The 24,894-nt window shown below is 40.4% G+C and overlaps 3 protein-coding genes across 4 annotated transcripts in view; all 3 read right to left on the minus strand.

The window, feature by feature from the left end:
* Nucleotides 1-6,211: 6,211 nt before the first annotated feature.
* HOXA1 (homeobox A1) lies at nucleotides 6,212-7,791 on the minus strand. The gene is made up of 2 exons (XM_039525087.1): nucleotides 7,087-7,791; nucleotides 6,212-6,681 (listed from the first exon to the last, which is right to left on the minus strand). Exons 1-2 carry the CDS (start codon nucleotides 7,727-7,729, stop codon nucleotides 6,326-6,328), a joined length of 999 nt encoding a protein of 332 aa, XP_039381021.1. The 5' UTR covers nucleotides 7,730-7,791; the 3' UTR covers nucleotides 6,212-6,325.
* Nucleotides 7,792-12,442: 4,651 nt separating this feature from the next.
* HOXA2 (homeobox A2) lies at nucleotides 12,443-14,219 on the minus strand. Its single transcript, XM_039525111.1, has 2 exons — nucleotides 13,823-14,219; nucleotides 12,443-13,267 (listed from the first exon to the last, which is right to left on the minus strand). Exons 1-2 carry the CDS (start codon nucleotides 14,202-14,204, stop codon nucleotides 12,528-12,530), a joined length of 1,122 nt encoding a protein of 373 aa, XP_039381045.1. The 5' UTR covers nucleotides 14,205-14,219; the 3' UTR covers nucleotides 12,443-12,527.
* Nucleotides 14,220-18,584: 4,365 nt separating this feature from the next.
* The window catches only part of HOXA3 (homeobox A3), a 43,354-nt gene continuing 37,044 nt past the window's right edge, over nucleotides 18,585-24,894 (minus strand). For both annotated transcript variants that reach the window (XM_039522266.1, XM_039522267.1), the window contains 2 exons: nucleotides 21,599-22,181; nucleotides 18,585-20,163 (listed from right to left, as the gene is read on the minus strand). In XM_039522266.1, coding sequence (XP_039378200.1) covers nucleotides 19,394-20,163; nucleotides 21,599-22,064 — 1,236 coding nt within the window. In that variant the 5' untranslated portion in view covers nucleotides 22,065-22,181 and the 3' untranslated portion in view covers nucleotides 18,585-19,393. The remainder of the gene's footprint in view (nucleotides 20,164-21,598; nucleotides 22,182-24,894) is intronic.

The following is a 24,894-nucleotide window of genomic DNA, read 5'->3' on the forward strand; positions in this document are numbered from 1 at the left end:
GGCAATGACCGAGCAGCTCACTGCCGAGGGATCTGTGTTTTCTCAAGAGTTTGCGTAGTAACAGCTGGAGTCCGACGGCTCCGAATCTGCTCCCATTTAATGTAATAGAAAATTTTCCATTAGCTTTAATGGGCGCAGGATCGGGCCCGTGCTTCATACCCACACCAGTCATGTTTTACTGTGGACGCCACACCCTGCATGTCTTGCTCGGCTGCTGCTGCCCGTTTTCACTTTTTTTCCGTGTAGAATCCTTGTAGAATCAGAGTCTAATATCGGCCGGGTAATATTTACATTAAACAATGGGCACCACAAGCCAAGCTGAAAGTTTACATAGGTGTGCAATGGTTTACAACCATTCTAGGTTTGTGAGGTTTTATTAAACTTAGAGCGAAAAAAAGGCACTGTAAGCAAATAAACTTGAAAGGAAAAACTTGAAAGAACAACAGATTAGTGGATGGTCTTAAAAACTTTTCGCTACCTTCATAGTTTTTAATGTTTGTAAAGGCGTGTTCCTGGGTGGAATTCTCACAACAAAAAATAACACTACGGATACATAAAAGAGTAATTTGTAATAAAACAATTAAATATATTATTAAACATAGATTTCAAACATGCCTTAGTCTGAGTAATATTTTAAAATAAAAACATATATTATGTGAATCGTTGGAACTCAAATGCTACACTACATTTATTGATTTATACATATTTAAACATTGGATGGTATTACGCTTTCAAAAACACGCCTTAACATAGTACTTTAAAATAAGCTTTTCTGACACAAATAAGCTTTTCTGACACGCCATCCGGTCCCAGTTAAAGTAAAAGGTGAAAATCTCATTGACTACAACGGCTGCAGCCCAGCGCCTTAGATCATTAAGTCAGCTAATGATTATTGTGATTACAAAACGAAATTTCGTTATACGTGTCATTTTGTATGATCAGAATCAAAGCCGGCTGTAAGTTCCAACGACCGTTTTAAAATATGCTCCCAAAGTAGTCCTTCAAAGCAGGCTTGTTTGGTTTTTTTTTTACTTTTATTCATTTTTTAAAACCTCAATGGTTAAGTTCTGCTTTTTGTTCGTGCAGGTTATTCAGAATAAATGGCCTAGGAAGTGGAAGCCCAGGATATGTTTTAATTTAAAATAGATATGTGAAGAAAAGCATAGCTAGTTAAACTACTGACAACACAGATTGCTAAGGAAGCCCCAATAGTAAAGAAGGCGGGGGGCGTTTTAAGACGTAAGTCTCGGGTTCTGATAACATAATGTGTTCATCTCGCCACCCAAAATCGTGGTACAACTGTTGCAAGAATTTTGCCACATGATGCTATATTTTTCTAGCACCCAAAGTTCCCAATGGACCACACCTACCTATCATATGCATGCAAAAGGTAAAGCAGCAAGCCATACGGATTTCCTTCATGTCGTTTGTTTGCCATCGGTCCGGGATGCTGTTTTTCTTGAACTTTGGCTAGGTAGTTTTATACAGTGTATTCATTTCATATTTTAAACTGAACTCCTGCGAAGGAAATGGTATGTCCATGGATCTTGTTTTTATTGCGGTAAATGTTGATTGCCAGCGGAACTCTTCTAATAATCAATAATCCTGATTACCTTTCCAAAATTTAGATATGCACTTGTAAGGAAATCCAAAAGGGATCAAAGATAGTTTGTAAAATCATAACTGAAACACCATGTATGTGTAGTAAATGCTTCAAATGTGTCACTAACCTATAAAAATAGCGCAGATCCTTTATTCCGGCCAAATTCTGTTCATATTACTCATGCCCCTAATCCCTTTAAAGTTATGTGGCAAATAGGACTACTCACGTGATCAAAATAAACCGGTTTTGCCCCGAAATTCTTAAGCACAAAGAGGCACATCGATTTTATTTTATTTTGGCTCTTTATTTTTAGTTTATCTTATTGCAAAGCTCTCTTGGCTATAACAGGCGCTCTCCGCTTGAAAGAAGAGTAACTCGCTATGTCCCGAAATATTTTATGGCACATATGCCATAAAAGAGAAATCTAAACAGTGAAAACCAGCCAAGTAACATGCCGGGAAAGATATAGAACGTGTGCTTTCGAAAGAAAGAAAGAAAGAAAGAAAGAAAGAAAGAAAGAAAGAAAGAAAGAAAGAAAGAAAGAAAGAAAGAAAGAAAGAAAGAAAGAAAGAAAGAGAATTTTAATGTTATGATACATTATATTATTATTTATTCAATTACTATACATTTAATTATTTCTGTATTCGCTCCATTTATTTATCAATTTACTTAGGCTATGTCTAGCCAATTTCTAAGTTAATACATTAGAGCTATTTTCGAAAAAATATTATGAATGCTTTTTTTTATAAAATCAAAATCATGAAATTAACATCTATCTATCTATCTATGTATCTATCTATCTATCTATCTATCCCCCGCTGCCATAGTGTTAGCTCCTGAATAAGTGTTACTTACGCTGTGCATCTGTTTCGTAATATAAATATATTATTTATACGATGTATATCTCAAACGAAATCAACATGTCAATTTCCCGCGTTTATGAGCGATAATTCCTGAGAACCAATATGCTCATGGAAACGCTCTCAGGACTACATCCAAAACGTGAGCTGCCATTAGAAAAGGGCTAATAAATTCCTATTAAGTATGCATTTATGCAGTGATTACGTGAACTTTGACCTCTGAAGAGTTGCTGCAATTAGCCGCAACGTCCACCACTTTCCTCCCGGATCTATGTTTTTTTAACTTTTTTTTTGGTAAATGGTGAACCAGAAGAGAATAAAAACACACGGTTTAGACAAATTAATGTCTAAATTAATTCTAAAAATTCCTCCTGCACGCTTCCCGATAGATAGCTCTAGATAGATATTAAGATCCTGGTGCTATTATTGAAACACAAATGTTCTCCCATTCAATCTTGTGCAGTGCTTTCCCCGAAAGGTAGCCTCTGAAAGACCTTTTTAAAATTAATTATATCTTGTAAAGGGTTTATTTTAAGAATCTATGCCAATCAATTTTAATAGCTATTCGTGCATTTACCAACAGTACGTCTAATTGACGGAGAGAGCGAAACAGAAGGGGGGGAGCAAAATATCAGCAAAAGAAAAGAAAATGTTTTAAGTTTTTAGTAAACATCGCTTAGCAAAAGAATAATCGGAAATTTGCCGCTGTCGTAGAGAGATTCTGAATCTGTAATTGTTGCCTTTACCAGAGCACTGAGATAAACCACTGGGACTCATTCTAAAGTGACCCATCGCTGAATTCATTTCTGCTTGAACTTTCGGTGAACCTGAGATTAAACAGGGGTGAGCAGCTAAGCAGTTTGTTGTTAGCTGCCTTTTCAACAACCCTTTCAGACTGAGTAAATATTGATCTGTTTCAATCTGATAGCCCCAGAGGAAAACACCAAAGCATCTCAACAGCCTCCAAAAGTAAACTTTAAAGGTGAACGCCAGTATTATAGAAAGATGCTAAACTTCGTTTGACATTTGGACGCTTAAAAAAAAGACTATAGTAAAAACAAACGAATTGTAAGAGATTTAAGAGAAAACGAACCTCCTTGTCAGGTTAAATAATGCTTTTATTATTAACATTATTTTATGTCGCCCTCTTTACTTTCAGTTACAAAAATCAGGCGCCGGGAGTCTACAGATTTTCATTCAATTTTTCTTCATTAACGATTTGTTGTAGCGAAACCCAAGACAAGACTTGGAAGCAGAACGTGTTAGGTCCCTTTGATGTAATCTATTTGGGCAGCAAAAAGATACGCAGGTTTTCGTTGAGGAAAGGTAAAGAGTTCTTTGGAAAGGACTCGCTTGCCTGCAGATTTACGCAGTGACAAGCAGGAACTGCTACATTTAGTGTAGAATGTATTGCTATTCTTTCTGTCCCATTAAGCCATCACCGGGGAGCCAGGTTGCAGAACCAAATTCCAACATGTTTGGATACAGTTTTCGATACTGAAATCACCTCATTGGCATGCAAATGGCACTTTAACACATTAAAGCATCGGGAAGAGAGCCATCTGTTTTACTTTGTGGTCTTACACTAATAAACAAAAGGTAAAGTATAAGCCAGGCGGGGAAATGAAAGAAATATCTGCCTCTGCTTTGAAGTTCGGCTGCATTCACAGGAGCCTTTGGAGACAGCCCTGTGCTATGGCAGATCTCTTTGCTCTTGATATGGCCGACGCGCCTGCAAATCAAGGCTTGTCTTTTTTGACACTGAAGTGAAGAAAATTTCATTGACTCTCTATAGAGCCTCCAAGCAGAGTCAGCCGCTTTATGGGCAGCCCAGCCTTTGTAAAACTTGCCTACAGATGTGCAGGGAAGGAATAAAATGTTATTTGTTTGGGCTGAAATTCAAAAGCTAGCATCAATTTTATACCTCACATGTCTAGCTGAGCATGTCTGTACTCAGCCCTGAAATACAGTCAATAAAAAGAGGGGGTAGGGGAGAGCTTTCTTTTAATCTGCAAACTGTATTAACTTGAATCGAAGTATTTCAGGATTTCCTAAAATTTACCTGAAAGAACTTGTTTTACGCACAGCGAAAGCATCCAATCGGTGTAGGTTACTGTGCTCTTTGGCAAGAACAAGTTGTGTGTATCACCTGGAGGTGAAATTCTCTTTGAAATAAGGGGCAAATGTGTAGCATTAGAGTTCCATCTCCATGAAGAAGAAGCACCCAACTTTCCGGTTGTTAACGTCCTAAAGATGTCACTGGCAATGTAAAGAGGAGGGAGAATGAAGCTGCATTTCTTGGGTCAACTTTATACTAGGGATAATGAAATGTGACTCTCTTAACTATTGGCCTACGATGTGAAGAAAGACTGACTGAAGACAGTTTCTTGCTTTTGAAGAGAGCTCTGTTTATAGATATGTCAACGTTCAGTTCGAGGTGAAAAGGTTAGCACTTGAACCAGGAAGTGCTAGTATTTGCGTTTCAAAATAGATCGAGTTCATAAATTCCCTCCTGCTGCAATAGAGAGGGGAGTTTTCTTATACTTTCTAAAGATAATATTGGTGGAACATGAAAAAGGAATCAGGCTTGTGTGATGTGGCACGGTTGAAAGGAACCACAGAGTTCTGACCTCCGCGCAGTAATGATTAGAAGAAATTACTTTTTATTAAGTAGCATATCAAAGGCCACATCAGTGAAAATGAAGAAACTGAAATGTTGTGCTAAGTATGATCAACAACGGCACAAAAAAAAGGTACCCAAACCAAGTATACCTGAAACGTGAATATATTTATTACAGACATTTTAGGACCCGTAAATTTTGCTCTGGATTCATCATTTACAGAATCTCAGAACCTTTAATGATTGTACAGAAAATCAGGAAGATGGTTTGCTCACAAATGACAACTGATAAAACTCAGTGTACCTTAAGTACATCAAAGCACTGTGCATCATGCAAAGTTCCATACACGAATCACATAAAATATACATTCATTTGGCCATTCATCACATTTACGATTTGGTCGAAAAGACATCAAGTCTAAGGAAGGATTAATATGAAAATAGGAGTAGGTCAGGTCTTTAGGATAATATACCCTTAGGTCCAATATAATCCAGCACAGATGGGGGAGGGGAGGTGGGAGCACACTAAGCAAAGTTTACAAAACCCAGTGCAATTGAAGCTTTTTTCTTCTATCTCATTAAAAGAAATGGTGCTATTATTTGAGGTATCTGATTGACATTAACAAATTTAGCTGATATGATCATCAGTTTTAACAATATAAAATTGAATCAACTTTGAGAATGTACCTACCCTATTTAATCTGATAATCTAGACATCATTTCTAAAAAATCTGTAAAAAGATAAATCTCTTGGACAAAGTATTTACAACCAGCAAACTCATACACACGAAAAAGAATACATTAAATTAAAGGATGAAAGGTCTATAATTCGTGTAAACACTTTCAATAGTGCATCTTTTCATGAGGTTATGTACGCCATATATCCTGTCTTTATGTAAGGAAAAATATAGAAACGTCCTTGCAATTTTATTCTACTGAGAGAAACTCTTAACTGTGCCAACAAATCTTTTGTAGCAAACAGCAGCGCTAGCTGGAATTTTAAAAAATATGAATTTTGAATAAGTGGTCATCAGAAACCTGATTATGGAAACCACTAAATTGTTTAGTTCTGCATAGACTAAACAGCTGGGAAACCTTCTAAAACCAAATTATCTTGAAACAAGTTGATTGATGTAAAGATGACCTAAAGATTAAAATATACTTTAAATCAATAAAGCTTTGCTAAAGATGTGGCTTTAGCGTGGGAGTCATATATCTAAAACAGCGGGGGGCAGAAATATTTCAATTTGAGGTAGTTAGAGTGTCTGAGGTAGATGAAGCTGGTGAAGGGGTACATGGGGATGAACTGGACTTTTCTGATGATTCCTCTGTTTTTTCTTCACTTCCTGTCGGGGTAGCAGGGGAAATGGGTAGCAACCCCTCTTTCTCTCTTTTCTTCTGCTTCATCCTACGGTTCTGGAACCAGATCTTCACCTGTGTTTCATTAAGTTGCAGTGAAGCAGCTATCTCCACCCTCCTGGCCCTTGTCAAGTACTTGTTGAAATGGAATTCTTTCTCCAGTTCTGTGAGCTGCTTAGTGGTAAAATTGGTTCTAACGGTGTTGGGCTGACCTACGTATCCGTACTCTCCAGCTTTCCCTGCAAAAGTATATGAAACGTTAAATAAGTGATGTATAGGTGACATAATCAATATGTACACAGAGGTAAAACGATATGGAACAAGAACTTCTTAAAAAGAGGGACAGTGAGTGATGGAGTGTGAGGTGCTAACATAAAGCCGACCACTAGTGTGTATCAAAGGAAACTTGATAAGTTGTTTACAAATTACAAGAAATATTACCACCGAAAAACCCAGCATGGAACTGCCATTATATCAGATTGATGAACCTGTCCATACTCAGAGGTCTCAGATCTCCTTACCTATAAACAACAAGGCACCTGTACACGATAGATCAGAAGGCAGCATGACTTGGGTTCGTTTTGTTTTATTAAAGAAAGTGGAAGAGGAAAGAAACAGCCCCCTGCTCTGAAATCACGACTAACCTGTTTTAGGCGGGTTTCTTTTAACTTTCATCCAGTCAAAGGTTTGTGCTGGAGGCGAGGTCTCTGCAGAAGGAGAGCGACAAGCTTCTTGGTGGCTGGCATGGAGAGGGGATAAGGAATTACTATAACTCGCTAGAGTCAGATTCTGCTGCTCTTGTCCGTATGGGGGGTGAATGTACTGAGCGGGACCCACCGTGCCCCCAGCATAACCTTGGTGGGGGTGATGATGCTGGACCATGGAAGATGAGATAGTTCCAGAGTAAACGGCCGGGGTGCATGGGGGATACCCTCCACTTACATCTGCTTCCTGATTTAGTGCGTAGTGACTGTAACCCGCGCTGAAGTTCTGGGTGCCATATCCCGGGCTACAGCTAGAGTGCGAGTAGGACATGCCCAGGTTGTTGTTGTGATGCTGGTAGGCACCGGTCTGGTGGTGGTGATGGTGGTGGTGAGGGGGACTTATCTGGACCCCCCTGCCAACCATAAAGCGATCATCCCCGTTGCAGTTACTGGCAGTGACCGCACAGGACTGGAAAGTTGTAATCCCATGGTCTGGGGGAGGATAGGCTCGGGAAGAGCATGCCCCGGACTCTCCGCTGAGGATGGGGTAATCGAGGAAGGAACTCATCCTCGCCGTGTCCATTTATCACCGAGTGACCGGGTCTTCGGAGTCCTGGGTGACCGTGCCAACTTTCTCACTTCCTCCATGGGGCCAGGAGAAAAATGATATGAATGTACAGTGAGAGGGGGACACGTGAGGGCGGCAGCCAATGGCTGAGCCTCCTGCTAAAATTTCCCTGCTCCTGCTGGTGATGGATCACCGTTCCAGTGGCATTTAAATTCCGAGCGCTCCTCCATCAAGGTGACGCGGAGCCACCACCACCTCCTCTCTCCCCCCCCCCTTCCGTCCCCCCTCCCGCTTAGCCAGTGGATTGGGGCTTCAGAGCCGGGGCCAGAGAGACAGTGTGAGCCCAGGCGCTCAGCCTGCAGCAGCTGACGCGGAGGCGCCTCTGGAGGGGGGTGGAGGGGGGCGCTCCTGCTGCATGGATTACAGGGCTCGGAGACCCAGCTGGAGGAACCCAGGTAAGACAGGCGCTTCCACGCTTTCTGCGCGCAGGGCAGTTAGTGGCCGCTCCCTTCCCCGGAGCGCGCTTGGGAGGATTTCTGCCCCCACCAGCACCGCTCCGGGGGGAATCGCCTTTACGGATGGCCCGAGAGTGCGCCGCTCTTGCTGGTGCGGTGAGGACAGCCCGTCCCCCCTGCCCTCCGGCTGGCTGGTCCTTGTGCGGGCCCCAGCTGGACGGGCAAGCGGGCTGTACAGAAGGGAGCCCCGCGCAGCATTTCGGGGCTGGAGGCATGGGGGGGGGACCACGCCTGGGTGTCCCCTTTCCTGGAGCCTCCGCAGAGCCCCGCGCTCGACCAGCCAAGAGTTAAAGGGGCTTGTCCATCCCCATCCCCATCGCGCCGATGTTATTAGCATGGAAATGAGGCGCTTTTGTAATTTAACCCCATTGTGCTGCAGGCAGGCAGGCGGGCTCGCACGGCTTCTGCCACCGCGCCCAGGCATGGGGCGAGGAGCGGCCGGAGCGCTGCCGCAGCGGCCCCCATTTGGGGCTCTGCCCAGCTAACCACAGGTTACGTGAGCTCAGTCGGTTTCGGGGCTGGGGAGGGGTCAGGAAAATGGATGACGATTGCAAACGTGGGGCAGGCTGGAAGCTTGTCCAGGTTCTGCAATCCCATCTGCTGGGGTCCCGCGGCGCCTGTGCCACACACACACACACACACACACACACACACACACTCTGCGTGAGATCTAGGGACAGTTCCTAACGATAAACACACCCAAGCAACGGATGACACGCCATGGGGTAAGGGGAGGGGGAGAAAAAAGGAGGTGAAGGGCCACTGCAGTCCCTAACTCCAATTAATTGCCTTTGTCACTTGGTGGCTGCGTACTACACCACAGAGTATACAGAGAGTAGAGGGAGAGTAAACAGATGGCTGCTGGCAGAGGTCCCCCCCCCTACACACACACACACACACTGTGTGATCTCTCTCAAAATTTACTAAAACTTTCTCTTGTTCCAGCCAAGGAAAATAGAACCAATGTATAGAACAGTATGGATGATCGTTGGTATTTGCCATTTGATTTCACGTTCCCCTTATCTATTCAGACGGATACAGGCAGTTACAGAGCTTGTCAAACATGTGCAGCCAGCCACGGAACTTCGGGAATAGTTTTATTCTTGTCTTTTTCAGCCTGGCGAACTGTGGGTGGATTTATGCAGATACACTTCAACTTTGGCAGATTTTGCATTATCACCATGCCCGATTGATTGTTGTTTGTATTTTAAAATATAAAGGGCTATTTCCCCCTTGACTCTCCAGCCCTCTCCCTCCAGCCACCCACACATACTAAGTGCAACATCCTCTTCCAAGAGAGAAGCCACCAGAAGTGTTCGAGGCTCCTATTAGGCCACCCATGTATCCATTTCACCTCCAGAGCCCCCCCCCCCCTGACGCCACCGAAAAACGAATATATGTTCCTCCTCCCAAGTTTATCCATAAGAAGATTTGTCCTTCCCTTTTACAGTTTACAAACATGCAGCCGTTTGAAAAGGTTCGGTTTCTTAAAATCCGTGGGGGTTGGGGGAGGGGGGGGAGTCCAGCACGCGTATATGGAACGATGCTCAACCTTTTTTGGCTGCAGTATTGTCTTAGTTAATTCTTGTCAATCAGTTGTGATAAGGGTTGTATAAATCAGGTGCAAACACAGGCTGGTGTATCTATTTACTATAAAAGAGATGGCTTTTTCCAGGGTGTTTTTTCCCCCACTACTTTTACGATTAACAAAACTGTTTAGTATACCGTATATGTATAATTTATTTATAAACATCGTTGATGTTATACCATCATACTAAAAGAACAGAATTGTTGACTAAAAGAACAGTAAACTTCTCTCTATTTAAAATCAATATATCTGCAAATCTATCTGCACATAGAATTCCTCTCTCTATATTTACCCGTAATTTTTGCCAAATAACAGCTCCTCTGCTACTCTCCGCTGCTTCCTTTAAATCGTTTCCCTTCATTTCTGTATCATTGTTTTGAAGAAATCCGCGTCTTTTGTTACATTGTCTCTCCTCTAATGCCTCGAATTCTGCTGCCATTACAGAGCCTCAGTGCAACATAATGGGAAGGGGACACACCAGGGATAAATATCTCTTCATCCCCCCGAAGAGAAAAGTTGCCATCAGACACGGTTGCAAATGCACACAAAATTCAGAGCTGTGCTATTTTAAAAGTCAAACCTTTCTGCTAGCCCCCACCCTGTCTCCTTTGTTGCTTCGGTCCATCGTGGTTTGCAGAAAGTCGAGTTTGCATCTCCAGCAATTCAAGCCTTTGAAGCATTTCTGGTGCCTGGTGCACATTCTTGGGACATTCCCCAAATAATACTCTGTGTGTCTCCCCCCCCCCACACACACACTCAAGATTTAGGGGTTACAAAGAGTTTCTTTGAAGAATTGTATCTCAGATAGATTTGCAGATATTGATTTTAAATATAGCTTGAGAGACGTTTCCTGGTCTTTTACTAAACAATTCTGTTAATTTAAGAAGATGCTATGACATCACTCTGTATATACATCATATATAAATATCTAAAGCCAATCATATATTAACAATTAAATCCCATTGGAACCCTGTAACATACGTTAAAATACTTGACAAAACTGCCCTCTTCCCAAAGCGAAAGCGCTGAAGCAGCGAAAGAAAAGAAGCAGGCCCGAGGTTTTTGCGGCATCCGCAGCTTAGCCAATCTGTTGTTTTAAACGAGCAATAAAAATGAATTATGACTAAACGCCTTCTAACATAATGGTTTTAGACGGGGATCCCCGGCTCCGGCAAATACGTAAGAGGATTTTTATTTGTGCATGTGTTCCTGCCATTGATCTCTTTGATGACATTCTCATTCATAGAAAGAGTGTGATTTATGGGTTTAGGAAGAATTGCATCCAACCCCTTCCAGCTATTGCCCACGCATCTCAGCTCCACAACGTGTTGCGGATCAGAGAAACAACACACCTCAACTGAAATGGAAACAAACTACTTGAGACAAATGAATCCATTCACTGTGTTTCAGAAATATTCCGGAATACTCAGAATCAAGGGTTGACAGATCTGTGGGCGGCAAAACTACCTGCTAGCATCTGTTGCTTGATTTTAGAAGAGTAAAAAACGCTCACTTTCTGAGCTGGGTGATTAATACCGATAATATTCTTACCAAATTAGCTGGAGTTTTTAATGTGCTTCTTTACTGCTGTAATTGAGGAAGTAACACATTTTGGAGAGTGGCCGCTGAACTGGCTCCATTGAAATTAGAACATGTTAACCATTAGCTTCCAGTTTTAATGATCAACCTTTGGCACCGCAAACCGGTTTAAAAAGAAAGGGACTTTTTTGTTATGGGACCCTCGCGGAAATCTCCGAAAGAACTTACGTCCGTCCTAAATGTATTTTTACACATAATAACATTTTTTTATTTCCTCTCCTTTTTAGATTTATTTTGGGACCTTTCAGCACCTGGGAGCTAGTCCAAGGCGTACTTTGTTAGCATTTGTATTTTTAAAGAAGTGTTTCAGAAAACGACTTGCTGGACACCTAAGCACTGAGTTATAGAAAAATAGGATGCTTGAAATGAGCATTTCACCCGTGTAACAGCCAGTTTCTCTAGCAGGCACGTTTCCCATTTACAATAGATTCTATTTTGTCTGTAACCGCAAAGCTGCATATATATGGTGTTTGTCACAGTTTAGAAAACGCAAGACTTGTATTCACACAGAGAATAACGTGTTATGTGTACATTAAAAGGAAGAAATCTTTATGTGAGCTCTGTGGGCTTTTAGTTATATTTGTTTGTGAGAATCATCGGGTACTTTGACTTGATTTATGAGAACCTTTGCAATAAAGAATTTAAATGTGATTTTTCTCTCTAATAAATATATTAAATTACCAAAAGGAGAGAGATTGTGACCAGAATGTCTTAATTTTATTTCTGAAGTTAAATAAGGGGTTGGGGGGGATACCGGTTATGGTCTGAGTCTAGAGAGAGAGAAGAAAGCTACTTGTAGCAAACAAGAATTTATTCTACCAAAAATACTTATGACAACGCATCCTAATGTAATACAAAAATAAAAAGAAAGTGAAGATACAATTCTATATGATCACTTTCTTACAGGCCTCATATATTGCTTTCATAGAGGGACCTAGAATGTGGCTAGGTTAAACTGAACACAACTAAAACTTCATAAGAAACAGTAAAAATGGCTCTGGAACACAGTAAAGGGAATTAATAAACAGAAAATACTGACCAGGAAAAGAAAAATAAAAGAAAGTAATTTGAAACAAGCCATAACCCTTGGCGACAGGACATCTTTAATTTCTCAATAATTCAGATGCTGCAAGTCAATTGTAGTGAGTGTGTCTGTAAAAAAGTCAAAACTGTCAGCAGAAATATCTACAGGACTGTCCAGAGATCCTGGCAAACTGGGTGAAACTGCATCTGAAAGCTGTAGGCAGGAATCTGTGGAGAAAACGTTAAAGTCCTGCAAAGAAGGGACATCTAGGGCCTCAGGACTGTCATTGTTCAGGCCAGCTGCACAGTTCTGGGCCATTGTTGATAGGCAGTTTTGAACAGTGGGTGACTGATGCTGAAAATGTTTCAGATTTTTCTCATTGCTTGTTAAAGGCGAAACTGGGAAACTTTGGGACTCTCCATTGTGTACATTCTGAGCCTGCTGTTGAGATAGTGCATTTTGTTGAAAAGTGTAACCTTCCCTTTCCAAAAGAGCGCCTGAGACATTATTGAGGGTTTGCTCAAAGAGCGATTTCTCCTCCTCCTCTTCTGCTTTCTCGCTGTCCTCTAGATTCTTAAATTTCCCCTCACTGTTTTGGTTCTCCTTACACTGGGTCTGTCTCTTGTGCTTCATCCTCCTGTTCTGGAACCAGACTTTTACTTGTCTCTCAGTCAAATCCAGCAAAGCTGCGATCTCTACCCTCCTTGGTCTACAGAGATACTTGTTGAAATGAAATTCTTTTTCTAGCTCCAAAAGCTGGGTGTTGGTATAAGCCGTCCTCAGCCTCCTAGATCCACCGTTACCACTTTCGGGGATTTCATGAGACTCTGTAAAAACAGATAAATGCACAGTTTGAATTTTAGCATCCCAGCACGTTCCACCTCAGAGAGGGGAAAGATATATATATATATATATATATATATATATATATATATAGCATAAAATATCAACTGCAACAAAATGGCCGCCCTTGGCTGCAGTAAATCCATTGTGTTGCACTCCTGTGCTCCCGATACTGTGGACCCCTTTCCACCTCAATAAAATTATTGCATCTAGCTCCCAAACCTACCAGAGCAAACTTTATATTAGCCATACTACAATTTATAATTAATGCATCAGCTGCTTAGCTGAGCAGGAGCAATCTATCACTCTTCATTACTGTCAAATATCCTAACTCTAGGACAGCGAGACAAGAGGAGGTCAGCTCCAACTCAGATAAATCATCCCACATTAAACAAGTTAGGGAAAGTTTGGGGGTTTTAATAACACTGTGGAGCTCACCAGTTTATTTCCTCCTCCTCCTCCAAACCATTTCCAGTGAAGTTGGGAAAGCAACAATCCCAGGAAAAGGGTTAGCTCTAGGGGAAAGTCTTTGAACTGACCTTTGTGGCTTAGGCAGGCTGGTCCAGTGGCTGAGGCTGAGGCCGAAGCAAGCGGGAGGGTAGTTTTCTTGGAGGCTTTTTTCTCTTTCATCCAGGGGTACTCCGGAGGCTGCAGGGCGCCGGCTGGTACCGGGCTGCTGCTGCTGACATTGGGGCTCTGCTTGGGACGGCTGCTGCTGGTGTGGCGAGGGTGGCTGCCTGGGTTCAGGCTGGGGATGGTCTGCTCAAAAGGAGGAGGAATCAGTGTCGAGTGTGAAAGCGTCGAGTTCTTGATTGATGAACTTTGAAATGTATCACCGACAGGGGGAAAAGATGTCAGGCACTCAGCAAGCGATGGCTGACTATTGATAAAACCAATCTCTCGCTCAAATTCGAAATTCATGGCCTTCAACTCGCAGCCCCCTTGGAGAAAAAGTTCCCTCTTATTGAGGGTTTTTTGGGGGGAGGGGGGAAAGGCCCAGGAAAAAGGAGAGAGAGAAGAAAAAAATATATCATAGAAGATCGCTGGTGGGGTGTTTTTTTTCTAATTCACTGATTACAGCCGTATGGGGACCGTGCTACTATTAAACTATTGAATTCATGGAGACAAGGTTGAAATTGGACCGAATTGGCTGTCACATGATTGCCTCTGCCCAATGACAATTTGGGCTTTAATCAAAAGAAGCCACTGTCTGTTTGATTGATCCAAAAAAGTCGGGAAGGAACGCCTCATTGGGGGCCAGAAAGGCTTTATTTACACTTTTTAGGGGGGAAATTATATATCTGTATCTATCGCCTTTGCGTCCTAATCTGAAATGATCTGTGCGTGCGCGTGTGTGTATGTGTGTGTGTGTGTGCGTGTGTGTGTGTGTGTGTGGTTGCTTGTCCTGCAGACTGCTGCCCCTCTTGTCTCCTCCCGCACACTCATCTCATTGTTTGGGACTGTCAGGAAAACGCTTTGCACCTCGCAAATCATTTAAGCACCTCAATCTGACGCTTTGAGTCATTAACAAAGTAATTCATTAATCTTCAAAGTTTTGACACCTAGGGCCCCCACATCTCAGCCACATAAGAAGTTGCACCCAGGCAGGAGTTACTGGCAGAGAGTCCTGCTTTTTTCCTGGGGAATAGCACTTCCCCTAAACTAGTTTACTGCTCCCGAATTGGCATCTCTATGACACTTTTGCTTTGGGGGGAGAGAGTATATACAGTATGGAGAACAATTGGCCGCCGATCTCTGCCCATTGTTTAGCAGGATTTTCCGCTGCAGCCTTGCTCCTACGGGAAGAATAACATAGAAACAGCTTTATGGTCATGACTTTTCACTGCAGTTGACTTCACAGAAGTGGACCATAATATCTATATCTATACCATATAGATATAGATATACTGTAAATACTCTAAGCAATCTAGTGCATTAGTTTGTAAACTATACTCGCGTCTGCTGACATGTTTTGCTTAATAACCGTAGTAGACTGGGTCTGGTGAGTATGTTCAATTGCAGGGAAATATATTGGAAGGTAGTGTCAGATATGTATATAAATATTAATACGTCAGGGGGAAATGCTGCAAATAATCTAACTTGAATAACTGTACATGATCTAAAAGCATTTTACTTTGTTTACAATCGTTTTGATTTAGCACTTACAAAGCTATTAAACTACTGAACGCTGATGTTTTGAAACAATCTTTCCAATCAAATCGAGAAGAGTGGTAAAATATGATGCTAATGGCTACAATTATTAATTAATTATTATTATTATTATTATTAAACACAATGAATATATCCGGAATTTTATTTTCCACAGCACACCGGCCATATCTGTTTCGTGTAGCTTTTTATATTCAAGATGAAAAACATCATTGTTGTGCTTTTTTTTTTAATGGTCTAAAGGAAGCCAAATCAGCCTCGCGCTGGCAATAGCTGCTCTATTTCGGGATTGCATTGAAAGGCATCGCCAGAATCTTTGTAAGCGGTTCAAATAACAAACTGATCATTAGACCTCCACTCTATCCGAGGCTGACCAAAACCCTTCGGTTTGAAGCTAATAAATCCACAAGATGAAGTATATCTGGGAAAGGCTCGGGAGGAGGGATGGAGTTGGGGCATTTTAAAGCGGGGTTGGGTTGTTTAAATAACATATAGAACAAGACTTGTCATTTAATACCTCAAAAGGGATGCCTTATAAATATAGATGCTGTTGGAAAATGCTAGGGGTTTAATTTTCTTGCTTTTACTCCAAACAAAGCTCTGGTGATGCCTGCGCGTGATCAATCTTGTCCGCCAAAAGGTTTGACAGCTACTGGCCCTTAAGAACACATTTAAACCTTCTTGCTCTTTCCAAGATCAAATGTGACCGTGCAAAGAAGGAGAGCAAGAAACGCAAGTAAACAAGGAAAAGGGCTCCTTTTAAAAATGTACTGTTACAGGGTTATTCTCAGTACTATGGGAACAGTACGGTTCTATTTGGCTCAGTGCTGGGGGTTATTTTTCCTTTAAAATATTGGAATTAACAGTAGGATGAAAAGACAATAAAGGGAGAGAAAGAGGGAGATTTGGAGTGTAACGAGGCTTTGTAAGTAAAAACCGTGTGGGTGTAGGTATCCTGCGCATTTATTTATTTATTTATTTATTCTATTTATTTTCTTGTGGTCGGTGTAATACAAAAACCACCTGGAACAAAAGGTTTTTCTCTTCGGACAATGAACGTAAAATACTTGTAAAAAAATCTATTACTCCGCCTTTATAAATATGTGTTAATCAATAGATTTTTTAAAAACAAGATCTAAAAATTAAAACAAACCAGATGTATGATTTTTTTTCTGGAAAAAGTAAGGGAAATTGCGCTCATATATATATATATTTGGAATGAGAAGGAGGGGAGTGGAGAGCCAAATTCTTTCTAATATTTTTATAAATTTAATTATCTGTGCTAAAAGAAGCAACACATGAAGAATTCATAGCTTCTGACATTTCCTTTGATTTTATTTAACCTTCTTAAAACGAGAGTTGTTTAAATAAAACAGAAACATTTCCAAAATAATCCTTTCTGGATTTATCAATTGCCAAAAGATATTTTCTTCTTCTTCAGATTAATGTTCTATCCTAGGTCAGTTTTGAATATATATTATGATTCAATTAAAAATGTCAGACAGATTCTAAGCAACCTCTTCTTCAGTTGCTTCAGTATATATACACCTAAAATAACTACCTACAAAATCGCTTTCTTTGACTGAAATGTTATATATATTTTTGCAGAACACCTATATATAGATTCATGGATACATTATAATATTTTCAACAAACTTCAAGCAAGGATGATTCTCAGAACAAGATAAAGACTCACGATTAATAATATTTTAGAGTGAGACCAAAATGGCGACATTTTTCCTGTGCATTAAAAGGTACAGATACTGAAAAGCATGGGTTAATATATACATGGCATATGTTTATGTCTCTGTATACATACATGAGTATATTTCACCCGAGTCTATTAAGGTTCACCCTGATTTATAGCCTGAATTTTAAAAATAAGGTCACATAGTATTATGAAAGAAAAATCTTATTTTAGTATGTTAATTCGCTTCTCTGGTTTCTAGTTAATACAGATTCCTATCGGAATAGCCTTGCATGTGACTAGCTTGCTAATTTATTATCGAAAGCCATACAGAGAGTAAGTATTTTACAATATTGCATTTTTTAACCGAAAGCTAGAGCGCTCTTTTCTCCCCTCCCCCACCAGGGCCAGAAAAAGGAGGAAGTGAATTCGGGTGGGAAGTCAGATTAACAAAATCGAAAAAATGCAAAATCGGGTCATTTTTTTTAAATCATAGACGAATAAGAAACAACATATTGAGAAGAAAATATCCCGAACTACACTGTAATCCTGTTTATGAGCCTGAACAAGTAGCTTTGCTTTCAAAAAGTGTAAACAAGCCTAAACAGCTGGTTTATTCTGGTTTCTTCCCTAGTGGGGTGATGAACTGTACTTCTCACTATTACATTTTGTTTTTAATTTGTGGCTTCAAAATATCCATGTATATGAGCTTATTTTTATTCTTAGCTCTCTTTGCTTTATTTAATTCCCTCCCCCCCCGCCCCTCCCAGCACAATGTAACAGTCGATGAATTGTCTGTTTTGACCCTGGGAGGAAAAGTGTGGGAGTAGAAAGCGCCCAGCTTTCCAAAGGTCCCTTCAGTGCAGAGGCGAGAAGAGCCTTTTCCATACGGCCGGCTGTTGGTGAAGTGGGTTCCTGCAGGAGGAAAAAAGAGCCCAACATGGCGAAATCCAACATTCCCGGAGCAAGGACCAGCTTAACTCTTCCGAGCACTGTTTCGGGAATCACTCTGTTCGGCGCGGGCACCTGAGCTTTATGTGGAGCAGTGTTGTTTGCGAAATAAACCTGGTGTTGTTTCTGACCCAAATAAATATTATTCAGACAGAAATATCCTCCCCACAGCAGTGCCTGTAAGCATGCCTGAAGCTCAGCACCTAACGTTATGGACACAAAAGGCGGATCGTTTGCATCTTTGGTATTTTCAACGCTGAAACTGTCACAGCTCATAAGACATATTGGGATTTGCCAATTCACAGCAGGTTTTAAAATCTTGATAAGGAAAATAGAAGGGGCTGGAGGGTACGTGGGTATCGGATGCTTGTGTGTATGTGTATGTGTATCTGTTCACTTGGTGATCACATGGCTTGGGTCTTTTTAAACAAATAATCGTTTCTTAACTCTTTATTATTCAGAATAAAATCTTTATTTTTTTCAGAATGTGAGCAGCAAGGAATGTATAACTTTCAAAACAAATCTAGTCTTTTCAGGTTTACACATTTTCCATTTAGCTGGATGTTACAAGCATAAATTATTCAATTTGTGATCCATTTTTTTTCAGATTTTATTGCATTATTATATTTTAAATAAAGGAGTAATAGTTTCCTTTCAAATGATATTTCCTACTTATGCCAATATGCCATCTAACATACGGCCAGGTAAATACCTCCTGAATATTCAGGGTACAGAATTTTTTATATATATATAAATATGAACAGATGGGGATAAATAAAATTTTAAACACTTAGATTATTCAATGTTTTCAAAAAAAATATAAATTAATCTGAATGTTCACCAGCATACACACATTGAAAGACTTAACACGTATTAATAATTGTCCAGGGAGCCCCTGTTCAAGCGCCTTTGATTTCTTTCTCGCTATTTAAAAGAAGTGCAATAAAAAATTGCTTCCCCGTGGGATCAATCATGTACGAACAAATTCACATTTCAGAATTATTGTTATAGAAAATTTGTTCATATACCCTGTTTTGATAAAAGTGTAGAAGTAAAGTATAAAGCCTATGTATACTCCCAAAGCGAGACACAAGGCTACAGTTCAAGAAGATAAATATCCACTATTGAAACTATAGAGCAATTCAAGCAACAGATATTGCTACGTCACATAAACTATAGAACGTTTTACCAAACAAAACAAAACAAAACAAAAAACAAAACAAATAGAGGGAGATGGGAGGGGAGGGTGGAAAGTACTTTTTAAAAAGTTGGGGACTTCATTCCACTTAGTAACTCGTGTCTGTTACAGATGGGTGAGTTTGGGCGCTTCCTGAATTCTTCCCTGAGAAGGATGGTGAGAAGTAAGGTCTGTGTATGTTGGGTGTGGATCACAAGGTCCATGGTGGTGATTGTTGCCCATTGGCCCAGGCCCACTGTAGTCCATGTTGGCAGAGGAAGGATGAGGGAGATGAGTTAGACCAAAGATGGAAGGCCCAGAATTGGTCATGGTGTCCACATAGTTGCCCCCCACATAGACGGGGCTTCCCTGTATATGTGGATTTCCATAACTGTTGCCTTGAAGAGGATGAGTTTCATAGTCAGGAGTAACTGCTGCTGTCCCCGTGTATCTCTTTTGAGGAGGGGGGCAATTATTGAGAGGAGCTGGATATGATGCAGGGATGCCATAGGCATTTTGATGAGGCTTGTTAAATGATGGAGGCGACTGGGGCTCATAGGGAACACTGTTTACTAAAGAATGCATAGAGTTTAAATACCCCCCAGGAGCTGGAGGCACAGGACTTCTGCTTGGGGACTGTCCTCCTGAAGAGGTCATCATGCCCTTTCCCTTTTGATCCTTTTTATATTTCATTCTGCGGTTCTGAAACCATATTTTGATTTGTCTTTCTGTGAGATTGAGCAAATTAGCCATTTCTACCCTTCTTGGCCTGCAAAGGTATCTATTGAAGTGGAACTCCTTTTCCAGTTCTACCAGCTGGGCACTTGTATAAGCTGTACGTGCTCTTTTAGAGGAGGCTTGCCCTGGAGGGCTTTTATCACCAGCACAGCTCTCACCTATGCAAATCACACAAAGAATACAATCAGCATGGTGGAACCTGAACACAGTAACCAGAAACAATAGAAGCCATGGCTAGGATTAGTGTCTGTAGATCCCAGCTCACTGGTATACAAATATCCTAGTGAAACATACATATTGCTTTCTATAACTAAAATATGCCAGACTAAAAGCATTGAACAGTTCACCATTATTTTCCTTCACCTTTGAAGTGTCACTATATGACTATAACTGCCTCAATTAAACACACTAAATATTGTAGCTTACCTGAAATAATCCTTATACAAGAAGAAAATATTTTTTAAAAGCAAGTCTTATGAACTCTTTAATGCAAAAGTCTGATTATATTTTATATATTATTGTTGGTTTCCTCAAAGCAGTCCAGAGGATTTCGATATTTCCATCAATGGAATCCTCCAGAATGGTCTGAAAATCTCATCATACACACATGAACTCTGTGTGTGTGTGCACACTCACACTCATGTGCACATGTCCCATATATACAAACAAAAATATAAATATAAACATATACATGTAAATCTAAACATAAATATAAATAGATATGTAATATGTATACATATATATATAAACACATTGCTTTGATGAATAAAGTAATACATGACATACAACGTTGTAAATGGTAATATTATCAAACCATAAGAAAGACATGAAAGAAAAATTTGCTAAAGTTTTGGAATCTATTTCCACAATACACAGGAAATATAGGAAGTGGTAAATATAAACAAAATATCTGGGAACAGAAGCTTGTGTTATCGATTTAGGTGTACTTGTGTAATAATAGTGTTGATATACACTATAATCTCCCAGTAGTATTTTTATGGACCTAACTTTATTGTACTCATAACTGCTCTTTGTTTAGCAGACTTGTAACTTTGCCAATCAGTCTGATAAAATAAGAATAGGTTCTGAATATAAGTAAAGCATTGATCCTGACTGCAGATGATAATGAGCTATTTTATTCCAGTTACACTTCAGCAGGGCTAGGTCACTGTCTTATTATTCTAATAGCACTATGCCAACAAAATATTCAGGATGTGCCTCTGGCTAGAGGCCTAGGCCTCTATATATTGACATGATTTAATAGAAGAGGGAACATAACCTGTGGAATGGAATGTTACAGACTAAGAGGTAAATGTTATATCAACCTTAGACATTAGAAAATAGAAGTGCCTAGAAACTAAATAACTTAGAAATAATTTGCAAGGCTGAGTTTAATATTTTACCAAAGTCACTTTAAAGCAATCGAAAATACTTTCTAGAAGATACGCCGTTAAAAAGTGATATTAGAAATAAGATTATTCCCACAATATTTTTTTAAAAGATGACATGTCTAGGACAAACTACAAATACCTGATCCCACAATTTGGCCTGCGAGGCTAAGTAAGTCACTTATAATGTAAATACGTTTCATACCTGAACTGGAGCTGCTGTTTTTCTGCTTTGTATTTTGTCGAGACTCTTTCATCCATGGGAATATTTGCTTGGACATGGTGGGTGAGTTAATAACTGGGCTCTTGGTAGTGTTAGTTGGGGCAGAATTGCTGCTGGCATTTTGAGGTGGTGAGACAGACGGTGGAGGTGGAGGTGGTGCCTGCTGGGCTGGAGGCTGTTGCTGTTGCTGCTCTGAAATAACTGGGGGCTGAATGGGTTGGCTAGTGATGGTCCTCATGCAACTCTCATTGATTTCATTGGCCTTATGGTGGGACACAGAACTGCCAGGTGACTGTAAAGAGCAAGCAGGTCGATGATATTCAGTTTCCACAAGTGATGAAGATGGAGGATATTGCTGCTGACTAGCATTATAAGTGAAACCATTTGCTCCTTGGTAGGGGTAGCCACCATAGATTGCAGAGCTGTCGTAGTAGGTCGCTTTTTGCATTTCGTTGTTTCCCAATATTTATTTCACAAACTGACAGGGTCTTGACACCCTTAAAGAATAACATTGGCACCCCTCTGTCACGTGACGTTCTTCCTCCAATGGCCTCTCCTGGTAGACCTAGGGTGTAGCGAAAGCACACCAGAGTGAAGAAATGGTACAAATCCATCTTACTTTCAATAGCTAAGTGACATGAAAGCCATAAAAGAAAAAGTGGTCAGCAATATTTAGCAGCATGACTTGGCCTTAGGCTAAGAGAATTTCGATATAAAAGCTGCCTAAATTTACTGGCAGCTACAAATATGTGGTTTACTGCACCAGTAGAAGGGTTTTCTAGGGTTTATAACACCATGAATTGTTTTATCATTTATCACACAAGGAACCCGAGAGTTATTTAAATAACTTCCAGATAAGAGTAATCAAGGAAAACGTATGTTGCACTAGGGGAGTGGTTCTCTCATTCACTTTCACTGCTGTAGGAGAGTAATAAACCTTTCTCCTGTACTTCACAGTAACCACTGCCATCTTATTTTTAATATTTATATTGTGGTTACAGTTTGGATAAGACTTTTTAATTTTACACACACACACACACATTACGTGGGAAAGAAAAAACTATTTAAAGCCTTTCCATTCAAGAAGATCCACACGCACGCAGTCTAATGCATATTTTGTTTTCCTATAAAATACTTGACAAAATCAAATGGAAGAAGCAGTACTTGCAGATTAAGCTGGTACTAACTTCGATATTTAATACCGAACCCACCTCATGCACATAAATCAGTTTTAACTGCAGTAAATTTTTAAACTTGGACACAGATTTGGCAACCAGGACCAAACAGTTTTACAAAGCCATCAAAGTAAATAATTTGGGGACTGTTCTCCACTTGTCACTTAGGAGTTTTCTCTCAAGCGAGCCTGGTAGAATCGGCCTGTTTGGAATTTCCATCTCTTATATCTTTCACTTTAAAAAAAATATCCCAGAAATGGAATGTTGTTCTCTAGGAATGACAATTATAATCAAAAGTTCGTAAGGAATCAAGACACTTTTGAAGTTATTTTGGAGCTACTTCTTTTCATGGAAACTACCAAATTCTACCTGTTAAAACATGATGGATTGGAAAAAACACCAGGAACCTGAAAAACCAGCGTTCATCTCCATGACCACGGCTTGAACTTTCCTTCCAACTTAACGATAATAGGTTCTGTCTTTGAAACTGCTATGTAATTTGATGTATGAGGGTCATTTGGCTGGAGAGAGGGGATGGACACACAAACCATAAAATGCTCCTACAGCCCGTGCGAATCTTTTTTGTTAACTCATGCTGTTTACCTGCCTGAGAATAACCAGTTAAAGATGTGTCCTCAGTAATGGGAAAGGAGATCAGAATGTTATCTCCAATCTAGGAACTCTTACACACACACACTATTTTCAGAAATTAAAATCCTTTTCTCTACCCGCACCCACCTCTCTGTTGCTGACAAACAGCTACACCAGGTCAAAAATAGTGCTCTACAGTCTCATGTTGCTTGATTTTTTCCAAGGCACCTAAAACCACGTGAGCCTCTGAGGACAAAGTGTTACACAATGTACACCAATAGTTACAAATATATATATTTCAAGTGATACAAGTTACTTAGAAAGGAATGGTCCCTTTCTTTTATTATAGACTAGTTAATGGAATAAACACCCAAAAGGCGTTACCATTTGATTTTTTATTAAGAACCATGGATGTTATTGAACTAATAAGCTGGTCAAGGTAAAGCATACACATATAAACGTATTAATTTCAAGTTCCTCAATTATAAAGCACAACCTTCCCCCCTCCCCCCGTTACTGTGCCTGATTCTTAGGCCCTAAAGTAGGTTTCATTTAGTTCCCTTGAAACACACAGAGAAGTGGGACTCAGTCTCAGGAAAACAATACATTAATTAAATAATAGTGATCTTAGTGTCATGGTCGCCCATTTAAAAATGCTTCACTTTATTTTTGACATTTTAAAGTTTGTTACAGTGACTAACACGTCCCGGGGGGTAATGCTGAGTAGAAAGCCTGGTGAAGAATATTCCCAGAGCTCTGCACGGAGCTAAAACAAAAACAAAACGCAACTTGATTTTGAGAGAGAAATATTTTAGGTTCTGGAAAATCTATTTGCAGACAGAGCAACTCAGGTTTTGGTTTCCAGGGTTAAGCAGCTTCTGCAAAGTTATAGAAAACTGGGAAGCTGTGGGTACAACAACTTTTTTTAAAAGTGCCAGAGATACTAAAACCAGGGGAGGACAAAAGTTTGTCACTGAAACTGGTGCCTGGGCTGGCAAAAATGTTTCTCTTTTACATATTGAAGACAAAGGGCCTGACTCTGTCCTTGGTTATACCAGGGCGATCCCACTGACTTCAATGAGGTCGTAAGGAAGTGAAAGCAAAATTGGGCCCCAAAATCTTGGAGTGGCCCTTCCGCCGACAAGATCAATATTTGTGAGTTAAACAAGTGCCACTTTAACAAGCTCTCTGAAAGATAAAGAAGACACGGAGGAAAGTTGCCTTACTAGAGGCTGAGCAGGGAGAGGGAGGGGGTCCGAGCAGGTCCCTCACTTGTTCCCCATTTCCCAATTATTCCCCCCTCCCTGGTACATCTAACAAAATTCCTTCCTTCTAACCCCCCCTTCCCCCCCAGCCCGAACTCTGATCCAGGAGAGAAAAGCAAGCAGCCCCTAAAGATTTCCTGACAGATAAAGAAAAGTTCAGGGACGAGGGAGAAACTGCCTGCATGCGAAGTGTAAGGGTATCAGTCACTGCCTGGGAGGAAGCTCCCGCTTGTGAACTCTTCTTGAA

This window comes from Mauremys reevesii, linkage group 2, assembly GCF_016161935.1.
Source record: "Mauremys reevesii isolate NIE-2019 linkage group 2, ASM1616193v1, whole genome shotgun sequence".
NCBI lineage: Eukaryota > Metazoa > Chordata > Testudines > Geoemydidae > Mauremys > Mauremys reevesii.